This window comes from Clarias gariepinus, chromosome 21 (genome assembly GCF_024256425.1).
Source record: "Clarias gariepinus isolate MV-2021 ecotype Netherlands chromosome 21, CGAR_prim_01v2, whole genome shotgun sequence".
Classification (NCBI taxonomy): Eukaryota; Metazoa; Chordata; class Actinopteri; order Siluriformes; family Clariidae; genus Clarias; species Clarias gariepinus.
The window spans coordinates 19,029,741-19,042,757 of NC_071120.1; the positions used below are offsets into that span (position 1 = coordinate 19,029,741).

At 39.0% G+C, this 13,017-nt stretch overlaps 1 protein-coding gene across 1 annotated transcript in view; it reads left to right on the forward strand.

The window, feature by feature from the left end:
• Positions 1-654: 654 nt before the first annotated feature.
• Positions 655-13,017, forward strand: part of dapk1 (death-associated protein kinase 1) — a 78,328-nt gene continuing 65,965 nt past the window's right edge. Inside the window, exons 1-2 of the mRNA XM_053480848.1 lie at positions 655-762; positions 1,354-1,484. Coding sequence (XP_053336823.1) covers positions 1,390-1,484 — 95 coding nt within the window. The 5' untranslated portion in view covers positions 655-762; positions 1,354-1,389. The remainder of the gene's footprint in view (positions 763-1,353; positions 1,485-13,017) is intronic.

A 13,017-nucleotide genomic window follows, 5' to 3' on the forward strand; every position in this document is an offset into this window, starting at 1 on the left:
TCTGGACGGGATGCCAATCCATCACATTATTCACACACTATGGGTGATTTAGGAACGCCAGTTAGCTTAGTCTGCATGTCTTTGGACTGTGGGAGGAATCCGGAATACCCGGAGAAAACCGACAAAGCACGGGAAGAACATGCAAAATTGCATGCACATAGACCTGAGGTGGGAATTGAACCCGGACCCTGGAGATGCAAGGTGACATCCTCTATATAAATGTCATTGAATTGAGGTTGGTCTGCGGGTTCAAATCCCGTCCCAGGTCTGTGTGCATGGAATTTGCATGTTCTCCATGTCTTCGGTGAGTCTCCTGGGATAGCCTCCAGGCCCCCCATGACAATGCATACTTACACTAAGTGGTATAGACGGTGAGTGAGGGATTTGGAATAGCAATTTTAAAAAAAAATCAAATATTTCAAATCCCCATTTTCTGGTTAGGGCCAAATGTGGCAAGTTAGGTAAGAAATACATACAATGCCTGTCCGTGTAGGAACACGGCCTGCTATATGTAGGCTGTTTTGACATACTATGCACAGCGGTAGTGTAATGATGCGCAATGGCGCCCCCTGCTGAATGAAGCGCGTTTCGTTTTCACCCAGCCTTCCCAGCTAAGGCAGCGCCGCACACCTACATTGTTAGAAGCCTCCCATTTCCTGCAACATGCCATTTTCGTGTCTCTCTCGGACGGTATGCCGGTTTTAACGCGTTACACCGGATTAAACTCGTTTTCTGCGCTCTGACGACGGCGGAGGATTCGAGGTAATTATCCTTGCTAGCTGTTTTTTTTTTTTTTATAGATGTAACGTTAACGCAGTGTAGAGCCTGGGGCAGGGTTCCGGGTGAGCGGATCTCCTGGGTACTTTAGTTAAAATAATACAGAAGACGACTGCGTTTGTTTGGTGCACTCGCGTTTTATAAAAACCCAGTGGTTTAAATATAAATCCGTTTCGTTTTTAAGTCTTGCGTTTTCATAGTGTGTTAATAATATTATTATAATAAAACAGCCGCAGCTGGTTCTCTGAAACACACACACACACACACACACACACGGCTTAATACCGTACCGCGTTCATCACGTTCACTAGGCAACGCGGCGGTTTAATTACTAACAACACTTCATGTTTACAAAACATCCCATAATTTCCCCTGCATTTGATAGTGTTATGTATAAAAGTCGCGCCTGCGTCGAAAAACATCTCCAAAGTGACACGACACGAGCGTTAACAGGCCGATTAAACGATTACATATTGACACTAATACTGTAAATACGTACATCCCTTAGTGTTTTTTTTTTTCCTCTTCCTAAAATCTAGCTTTGTTTTTTTTATGTCTGTCCCTTTTGTTTTTTAGGTCGAATATGAGTAGGTTTCGATGTAGTAAGCTATCATGAGGGTGCAGGTGATGGAAGCACCCAGCACCATGACCGCCTTCAACCAGGAGAACGTGGAGGATCATTACGAGATTGGAGATGAGCTTGGAAGGTAAGGAACAATATTTCCTTGTTTTTCCTATTGAGTCCACGCCATCAGGTTGCATGAAGAAGCCTAGTTCTAATTGATTATTCTGCTCATGGATATGCTGGAGGCTGTTACCTCCAGGGTCGAGGGTTCGAGTCCCACCCCGGGTCTGTGGACGTGTCCTCCTTGTGTTTGGTGGGTTTTCTACCACAGTCATGCTCTATAATGAATTTGTCCAGGGTGTACCCTGCCTCGTACCTTAAGTCCTATGGGATAGGGTCGACACCCCCGTGACCGTGTACACAGGATAAGATTAATTAATTAATGGATGTGCTGTAATAATGTGTTTTCAGTAAGACTGTTGCCAATGTTGGAAGAACATGCAGACTTATAGTCTGTTATGGTCTCGTGGTGATCATGGTGCGAGACACTACAATCACCTGCTCTCTGATGATTGTTTAAACCATAAGAAACCCAGGTTGAGCCAAAAATTTATGAGAGATCTCATATTTATATTCATTTGATTGACCTTCAACTAGAAGAATGTGAACAACCATTACAAGATTGTGGAGATATCTGAAAGGTTCCTGGATTTGAAATAAAATGCAACATCTTTCTTTTTTTATGAATGTCCCCTCCTGCTATGACGAATTACAGACTAGAAGGAGCCTTGATGGACACTAAGGACTTGGATGGAAATTGATATCGCTTAAAATGGAAATGTTTTTATTCTGCAGTTTATTCTAAATGAATCAGATGCAAGATACTTGTGCTGTGTAGGAAATGCAGTAAGGATCATGTACCCGCCAATGATCATGATGGCGTGCTAAATATCCACCACATTTTATTAAGTTGATCAGCAGGCCAGTCACATTTTAATATTTCACAGCTGAGCACTAAGTCATACTCTATAATGGATACACCTTTCAAAAGGTAGCTCCTGTAAAGCTATCACTCTTTAAATGGTTATCATCGATTCGCAGAGTCTGCTTCTTTTTCATTGACTGCCAATTATATTACGAGTTTACTGTCTGCTCATGTAACAAACAGTTAGTTAGTCAGATCAAATCTATTTGCTAAGGTGACCTCTCTTTGGCTGCTCGATCATTGTGTTTGTTTAATCACGTAGACTGTGTTTCTGGTGATACCTCATTGTGTGTAATTGGAGACAGGGCTCTCCAGCTGAAAATTGCTGAAAATTAGTGAAAATCAAGGTTGTGGATATACACTCACGGCCAGGCATGTGGGTGGTGTTGCTCAAGCCACGAGCCACTGTAGGCATGTTGTGGGCTGCAGCAAATTATACGCTATATGTTTAAAAGCATCGGTTTGTGTACCAGCTTTAAAGTATCAACCTATAGGGACTGGGAAAAGCCCTACATTTTGATACCATGTTGGGTAAGTGGTACAGTGCTAATAAGAGGATGCTTAAAGATTCTTGAGCTCATTCCTTTTTCTAATGCAAACTTATATCTTTTAAACAAAGCTGATTTGCGTAATCATTTTAGGATTGCTCTTGTGACCGTTTTGTTGAAGATTGTTGAAGTTGTATTGAACGGGTTTAGCGGAACCACAAACCTGTATTTAATTACCATATGGAGAAAATGATAAACATGCTTTTCTTGCTCATTCACACTCTCGTATTACTCTCTTAGCCATAGTTGAGGTTAAAAATGTCTTCCTGGAATAGAAAAATAAATGTTGATTTCAAGCCAGAATTAATGATTTATAAATTAATAAATAATTCATAATGATTATGATGAATAGTGATTAATAAATTAATTATTTGTTATTTTCCAAGTTAAATTTTTATTTTGCTGTACAGTAGTAAGTTAGTATACACTTTTCACATCTGTCTATTCATTAAAACGTCGTAGCATGTTATTTATGTGAAATCTGCAGACTTTGTCTCTACTAGTGACAGACAAACTCTTGGTTAAATGATGATGCTTAGCCAGACATAGAAGGTTCATCATGATCATTGACATTGGCAAAAGAACTTCAGGATACATTCAAATAGGGCTGCACAATAAAAAAAATTAAAAAAACATTGCGGTTATTTCGACACACATTCATATATTGTGATATAATCTGTGATTAATAACTATTAAATATGCCATTTTGTATTCAAATGTATTTATCTAGGCTAACACCAAATAACTAGACAAATTATCTTTTTAAGAGGATGTTTGCCAATATTTATAATATTTATCAACTGAAAATTATTTTAAAAATGAACAAGTACATAAAGTACATCATAGTTATTCACAAACTTTTGTGATTTGCACAGGTGTTTGGATTTTTATGTGACTAATTGTGCAGCACTTTGAATGTATTACTTTAAAAAACAAAACAAAAAAAACTTATATTTAACCAGCAGTATGCACGTGATCGAAATATTGTAGTTTTTAGTCTTCGCACTGGGATTTGTTGTGTGTCGTATAAGCATTGCACTGAACCTTTATAGATTGGACTCATGTATAATTTGGTCTGAAAAAGTGTCTAAGAACAGAAACCAAATTCCAGGCTCAAATTAAGTAAACAAAAGCTATATTGCCAATCACTGCTTGTGGTTCAGCTTTGGTCATCTGATTTGTCTTTAATGATAGCATCAGTATACTCAGGCCTGATCTCCTGACTTCCAATCAGAACTGCAGCCCTAACTAGCCTAAATCAGAGGTTCCAGGGTTGAACACACAGGCCTATTTAATGGGCTTCAAGAGACTACAGGCAGGGTCAACTCTAGTATACTGAACACTAAAAAGGGTGAACACTTATCCAGACCAAATTCTAATAAGCTCTACTTAGGGTGGTCCAGCTATATGGGAAGAGTACCAAAGAGTTGGGACACCTCAGTTGGCAAGGACATTTGTGGATCTGGACAGCGTTGCTACTTGGACATGATGCTAGGATTTACGACCAGCTTTTGTACGTCAAAGAAAGTTTTACTGGAGTTTGGGATTGCGTAAGAGTTTTTTTTTTTGTCGAGTTGTCACTTTGATGAGGGCTTAATATTGACCATAGTGAATGTAGTACCACACTGCTTCCCTTATTAGGGGGTATTGAGCATATTACACAACCGAGATCCTGTTTAAATGGCAACTGAAGAGAAGCAGAATGTGCTTTGCTAAAAGCAAGGGAGAGACTGAATCAATGTGGCTGGACGAGTTGGGTGCCTGCCAAATTTCTCATTATGCGTTAATTCCGCTCTCACCTAATGTGGTGTGAACAGACTACATGATTTAACATCAAGTGTTTAACTTTCGTCCTGCACCCATGTGGCAGGTTGTGTAATGTGAAAAAAAATGATAGACAATGTTTAAAAGGTTTCAAATGCATTCCAGCATGTCCACAATGTAGATTCAAGCATGCAATACTATTGATACCATCATTCCAGAAAAGGCAAAGATGCACAATCTATTAGATTCTGCAAAACCTTCCACCCCTCTAAAACACAAGGCTATTCTTGCTATCATTTAAGTGAGTTACAGCTAGGATATGATAAAGAGCCCAGAAAATGGTTGTTTTCTGTAAACTGGAGTGTGTAGCCTTTTTGTAAATGATCAACTGACCCATAAGCTAAATATTCATTTGATTGCTAAAAAGGGTTACTAAGGTCCCGACTTTTCTCATGAATTACCATTCCATGCCAATTACATAAAATATTTCATTGAGCTAAATCCTTGGGATATGGATTCTGATAAAATCTTTTACTATCTGTATAGTGTAGTCTGGATAATAATTGATACTGTGTTTCCATTAAAACTTCATTCAGGTCTGTACTGTGATTAGGTTTGACTTTGCTTTTGGAAGTCTGTGGATGTGTAACATTGAGGGTAAGACGAATAGAGTGTGTCAGAGGAATAATTTTCTTCCGAGACGGAAAAGCACTGACCAGCCAAGCATGTCAAATACCAGAGCAGGTTTCTGTTTTGAATTTCTTACTAGTGTGTGGATCAGAAGAGCTAGATACGCTGGATACGTTTATGTAATATTCATGCCGCAGTATATCTCTTAACGATAGTCATGAGGCAAGTTATAACCTCGTATGGAACCTCTATATTATCGACTGACATCACTTCCTATCCTTTTTGATGCTTTAAACTGTAGTTCTTACAGGATTGTTAATTGTTGTGGCAAGTTCATATTGTGTGCTGAAATTGACTGAAGTAGTAATTCGGCCATGCGCCACAGCACTATACTTTAATTTAATTGGTCGGGGAACAATTTTTTTTTGTACAGCAGCCTTGGCATTGACAGTCATCTCAGGAGCGATATTAATGATTGATGATAATATTTTGGTTCACATTAGGGCTTAAGGTTTATATTAACAGACATGACCTGTTATGTTGTTTCTATAGTAACAGCTATAATATATATATAATTTATAGAGGGCTGTCTTAGACTGTTGCTTTTGTCTTAGTTAGAGATTTAAGGATTTTAGTCTCACGCAATCCATAACGACATTTCAAAACATATAATGTGTTATATGACACATTTTGTTCCTTATGCGTTCCCTCTTCTCCTCCTCAGCCTCTGGGTGCATGACCATTCTGATTCTTTTCGTATTAGCTGTGTTATGCGGGTTCTCAAGCTTAGCTTCCAGCTACAGCCAACGGGTGTGCGCGGTCCCAAGGCGACTCAACTCTTTCAAGCAACACCCCTGTTTTATAATCATCGCTTAATTTGTTCCAGGCTTGGGCTGTTTCGGTGTAAACTGACAGCCTAATCAAAAGGCCCAGATGTAGGCTATTGTGCCCAGCTCCAGCGTCCTGTGATTAATGAAGAGCCTGGTCACAGAGGGATTGCTGAGAGCATAGACACAGGAGACGCTGCACAAGTGTGTGTTGGTACATGGTACGCATGGTATGGACCTCCACTTAGCATATAAAAACACTAACACTCAACATTCTATAAATCGTTAAAGTGTGTGTTTTTATGGGTCACATCTGCTGTCATGCAATCAGTAGTCCTGTGTGTTTTATGACATGGCACTGCGCTCATATGACTCCAGAAACACAACGTATATCACATATTTATACTCGCGTGTATGATCCTCGAGGCTGTTTTATGGCGACATAATCATCGACATGATCATCTAGTGCCCAGTGCTTTGATAGAGACAACCATCAGGTTTATAGCATATTCATGCCTTGTCGAACCCAAGCAGTTGAAATGCGACAGCGGGTGATGAATCACGTTTGCGATCGCAACCGCAAGCGACAGCTCAAATCCAAGTGATGTACCGGCCTGACCACAGAGTACGGAGCAAACATATCGATTTATTAATATTCAGTTACAGTCCTTTCTGCGTCTCACACAAGAGGCAGATCGGAGCCCTAACACTGTTGCTAAGCTACAGCGCGAGTGATATTATGTAGCAGGAATTCACACTCTCATGACACAGAGCACTCTTTAGCTTGTTAAGAGACAGTTTGTGGGCTTAATTCTCATCTAGAATGTTAAAATACTTCTCAGCAATTATAATAGGCCCTAAGGATTTTTTTTGTTGTTGTTGTTCTAAAAATAGGTAATGGCTGAAAGCAAATTTACAGGTTTATCCAGCGTTATATACTGTACAGTAGCAATTTTAATATTCATTATTATACTGCTTTGGGGACAGGGTGTTACACGATATTGACACATAATCAAATGTGTCAGTGTGAAAGACAGATCGAGGAGCCACACTAGGCTTGTGCAATATAATAATAATAATTATAATAATATACTCCCTGCACAATATTGCGTTGAAAATACCCAGTGATGTATATCCCTGATTATATTATACTTCCAAGTCTGCTCTAGAACATCTTATCAACTAAAGAGTTATCTTATCATGTCTAAAGAGTTTTGTTTTTCTTTTCAGTACACCAAGAGATGAGAAATATGTGATTCTGAAATAATCTGCGCAGGTGTTTTGAACCCGCCGATATGGATAAACATTTTAATGCAAACTCCGCCCCTTTTCCCATCCCATGCGTTCTCAGTTTACGTCAAGGGTTATGGTAGAATATTATGGATTTGTTAATATAATTAAATAAGTTGTTTGGAGACTCCAGGCTGGTTTAATGCACCCTGTGCTTGTCTCTGGATTTGCAACAGGGGCACATTTTGATAATGATGTTGCTGTTGATGATGATGATGATGATGATGATGATGATGAGGACCAGTGCTGTGAATTGTAGGTGAACTGTTGATTTAATTCAGTTTCGATTTGATTCAGTAGGTTATGGTTATTGTCTGATTTGTCTCAAACAGCTATAATTCTTAAAGGTTTTAAAGTTTTATGAAGTTTAAAATGTTTTTTTTCCTCCTTCACACTCCAGTATAGTAGAGGGTGGGTGGTAATGCACCAACTGCCCATAAACAAGGAGCGATACTCCTTAGATAAGTATAGTTTGTATTTTCTGCTAAAGATGTTTTATTTATATATATATATATATATATATATATATATATATATATTTTTTTTTTTTTTTTAAGGAATTTGGCAATTTCTCAACCATTTAACCCTTGAAAATAATTGGTCTCTTAAAAAAATAATAGCTAATTGAAACTTAAAAATAGAATAATTTCTAAATCAAAAACCGATTTATTGATTTAATTAATTGTATCAAGCAGCAAAGCATTGATTAAATTGGGCCGCTCTATTAGAGAAACAGTCTTACACTTGGTTTTGGCTTTGGGTGTTCAACAGGATTGAGTTCTAGTGACTTTCAAGAACCACAGCATATGATTTACATTATTTTCATACTCATTATATCATTTGGTGAGCCTGTGTATGCTGTTGCTGGGGGTGTGGGGTCATCCAAAAAGAGACCATTTAGATCAGGATAGGCATGTTTCATCATGGCATCATTAAAGATAATGAGTCAGGATAACGTTATATTATCAGGATTATCAAAAAGTTATGTCTCCAAGGAGACAAAACCAAGCAAAATGTTTTTGTTTACTCATCTGAGTATTTGTATGTATACAAATATCTTAAGGTTTTAAAAGTCACCTCTCTTATAGAATTTTTTTGTTCACACACTAGACTGTACATTGTTATTAACGAGCTACACAAGCTAGGTATATCCCTGTTCCCATGTTTTGACCCTAAGCATGCAGGCCGACTCGAAACCAGAGGAGTTTCAGTTTTGGTAGTTGTCCCTTGAAAGCACCTTTATGGCTCCGCCCCTTCTTTTGCTGATTTAACCAGCCATCCTACCCCACCTTTTTGCAATCGGTTCAGCACATGCATCTGTGGCTCATCCCTGATTAGCCTTGCTCTCCCTGGCTGGCCTCGTGCTGATTGAAACGCCTGAGCGCGAGACGCACACACACGCACTCTTCCTTCATGCTCATTTACACACACAAAGCATCCATCAATGCTAATTTTGTAATTACTTTCAGCAGTTTGATGAAGTGTGTGAGCTTGTATTTTATTTTTCATTTTTTGCGCACATGGCTGACTCACATAATGTGCCCTTTGTGGCCTTAAATCTTCAGGAAAGGAGCAAATTACACTCCACTGCCAGTTTGAAAGCCTCTTTCGTGGTAATCACAGAAAATAATTGCACAGCTGTTTGTGTCTGCCACTATCCTTTATCCTACTACTATAACTAGGATTGTCGGGTCAGTGTTATAGACTGATCAATGTGACCAGCCCCATACTAACACTCAGAATATACCCTTCCAAACCATGCACAAGCCCAACAATATGACTATAATTTTTGAACTATAAGAAACTTCTAATTTTGCTACAGTATTTACTATAAAAAGATGTTATTTAAGTCTAACTAGTGCTACACTTTATTTGTTTCAGTTCTATTGGAAGACTTTAAGTGTAGTATGGTGATGAGACTCTTAACCACAGTAAATCATTTGTCATCAGTATCAGCCACTGAGTGACTGGGATTCGTCTGGACACTGATTGAAAACCAATCCAGTAGCTCTGGAGATGTTTTTTGTCTACACAGTGCACCTGTCTTGCTACTAGTGAGCACATTTGTAGGTGTTCTACCGTGAAGACGACCCTGGCCGTGGTGGCTCGGGGCCCACTGCACTCATTCCCATGAATATTCAGCAAGTTTAATGTCGGATTCTTTAAAAAAAGACAGATGCGAAGTAGTCGCATCTGTCTGTGAGGACTGTACACACAATTATTCACAAACACTTTGGTCCACTTTGCACCACTTTCCACATTTCCTGTATAGTCCTAACATTGTGGAAAGTCATTTGTTCCTGTTTTTGTCATTAAAGTGTTCCCTGAAGGCCAGTGTTTTATATGTGAAGCAGGCAGCCTAATCATTAGCAATGGGTCGTTCATGAACAATTCGTTCTTTTTGAACGAGTCTTTAACGTGATTTAGAAGAACAAGTAGTCTCGGACAGAGATTTGTTTATTTTCTACTGGGGTCGCATGCGCAAACCATCGCGAAACCTCCGTATGTTATGTACAGAAAACAGAATTGAGCAAATCTTCCCCTTTTACTCCGAGTCATTCGTTCTTATGTCACGTGACTCCCATAGACGCTATGCAGTGCAGTACACAGGAAACAGAATTGAACGATTCTCCTCAAGGAGTCTTCAAGTCCCGAGTCGTTCGTTCCTTTGTCACGTGACTACCATAGACGCTATGTGGTGCAGTAGATTCAAAAGAACGAATGACTCACACTGGAAGATATAAGGGGTGAGCTACTCATTCTGTTTATTATAATATGTCCTTAGCTGCGTTGTAATATTTTGATTACTGGAACTATAGCCAAAATTTGTGTGTGTAAATGTTTTGGGGGTCTTTTTATTAAAAATGCAACTATTTATTTTATTTCTGATCAAAAGAACTAAATGAACTAAATGACTCAAAGATTCGTTTATTTTGATGAATAAGATTCAAAAATCCGAGTCACTAAAATGATTCAAACTCCCATCACTACTAATCATGCTTTCGACATACTGAGAAATTAAAAGTCCTGGTTTGGCTTGAGCTCCTCTCGTATTCACTGTTGATTTGTGTTAAATTTTGTTTATTTTACTTTAATTTTATCTATACAACAGCCATAGTCACAAATCAACTTTACAGAAAAAAAAAATTCAGATTTAATTTTTAAATGTAAATAATGTAGACATTTTTAATGTATGTCTTTATTAGATAATTATTCAACACTGAGCAGGCCAGAGGTGACAGTGGCAGGGAAAACTCCCTGAAATAACATAAGAAGGAAAACCTGACTCAAAAGCAAAGGCCTCCGCATTTTGGTGATACCGGATACTGCAACCATAAATTGTTTTTTTTATTAATATAAAAACTCGGTACTATGTGGTCAAATATCCACTATATTGAGGTCATCAACTGTTTAATAATGACGACTTGAGTTTAAAACTGTTCTTGCCAGTATTCGAGTAACTACAGACACAAGCCATCATAGTGCAGTTTGTATCAAATGTAATCCCAAGCCATGTTCATGGTTACCAAGTGGAACCGTAATCAGTAGACACATGCATTTATAAGCGGACCATATGGGGTCATCCTCAGCAGGAGTGCGTGGTCTCAGTGTGATTACAACCAGAAGTAGGGCATCAGGATGAGTCAGGCAGGTCCAGAGAGCAGAAGGAATCGGGATCACTAGTAAAGGGAGCAGCATGAGAGAGAGAGTGGAAGGGGGGCATGATGTTGTATCCTGAAATATGGGAAATACAGTATGTGGTAGGTCAGAACGTACGATGTTGCATATATTTTACACCAAGCATTTCATGGACATTATGCTAAATCACATTCAGTAAAGTTTCTACTTACTGGATTGACCTGTGAAGAAACAATAATCAATTTATAACATTGACGTGATCGAACTATGCTGTGCATTAGAGTCAGTCTTACAGTGGCAGTGATCTTGGTTCGTCCCTAAGCCCTGTGAGCTGTGTGCAGAGCTCCGTTTATTTCACGGCTTTGAAATTGCTTGAGCAGAAAGATGGTGGATGTCTAAAAACTCAGCATATAAATGGAACTCAGTTTAGTCAGGTGGAACTGATGCACACATTTAAATGGAAGTCATTGAACAATTATTTTTGGTGCAGTGTTGAGGAGACCTTCCGGCTTTCCAAGTCGAGGGTGTTGGAGGTCGGATATTCTGAGTCAGGAGCTAACTGTGACGTTATTTTAAGTAACTCTAAAAAACCACAAATGTAAATTTGTTTGATGAGGTCAGTTGCTGTAGGATTCGGGTGCAAGTAAATCATTTTTATCGGAATGTTTACACGGTTTCTGTATAGATATAACGGTATGTAAAGCAACCTTCTGGAAAATCATGAAGATTAAAATTAACTTTTTTTCTTAAAACTTGGCAGATTTAAAGTACTCTACAGGAATAGCAAGTACTTGAGAAAGCCAGAAAACAAAAGTACGGACACGCCTTTTGTCAAAAGCAGATGTAAAAATGACTTTCTACAGCTTAAACTAATCTGATGGTACATGCAATTGTGTTTTCTGTTTGGATACAAAAATTTGTTTTTCTATTTACCGCAATGCATGTACAGTAGAATGGACAGTGCCTCCAAAATCTTAAGACTTACCTCGGCTCAATATCAGACACTGAGCGACTGGGATTCATCTGGACACTGATTGAGAACCCATCCAGTGGCTCTGGAAATGGTTTTTGTCTATGCAGTGCACCTGGCATGCTGCTAGTGAGCACATTTATCACAGACCTTTTGCATAAAGCACAGGTCAAGGGTTAATTCGGCAAATTATGTGGATCTCCTCGCTCAGTTTCGGTTCCAAAATCAAGATTGTCTATGAGCCCAAAAAAATAGCCATTTAAGCTTTTCTCTCTTTTTTTTTTTTTTTTTTTTTTGGCTGAAGTAGTCAGGGGAGTTCTGATAAAATGGCGCCAGGGGATTTAATTTGGAATTTCATCTTTGCTTTTAAAGTGCTGTAAAAGGGAATCTAAATGTGCATGCACACACAAGCATAGGCAGCCAGCTCTTCCAAGTCGTATTAGAGATCAACTCCTGCTGCTTGACTGGATGTTTCTTTGGTAAATCTCTCCAAGATTGTGTATTTAGCAAAAAATGTTGTGTGTATGTATGTATGTATGTGCATGTGTTTGTGTGCGCACTCCACCCCACCACGGTTTCCTTGGTTACTCAAGAGCTATTGCATAATGCGCATGGCTTTGGCGCACAGATTAGCCGGCTCAGGATCTGCTCTCGCTGAACCGTCCTCCCACACTCATTTTCCGCTAATGAATCAAAATGACTCGCGCAAGTAAACCATTAATTCAGACCATGCGTATCTACGAAGAGCCCTATGTGGGACCTGGGGTCATTATGCTGGGGTGAGGCACGGAATCCAGAATGTTACTTAGAGATAGTGGAGGTATGATTTGAGGGCTTGTTCTGCTGTAGCCAAGTGTAACAGGCACCAATTAATGAGTTACATCTGAGCAGATGTTATTGGATCGATTTGATATTTGAGGTTTGAAACGGTCAGAGCCCAGATTGTTTGCTAAAGTCGTCCCTAGAGTCTTGTTGCCATGTGATTTCATTTTATCTGATCTACCATTGTCAGGCAGTTGTTT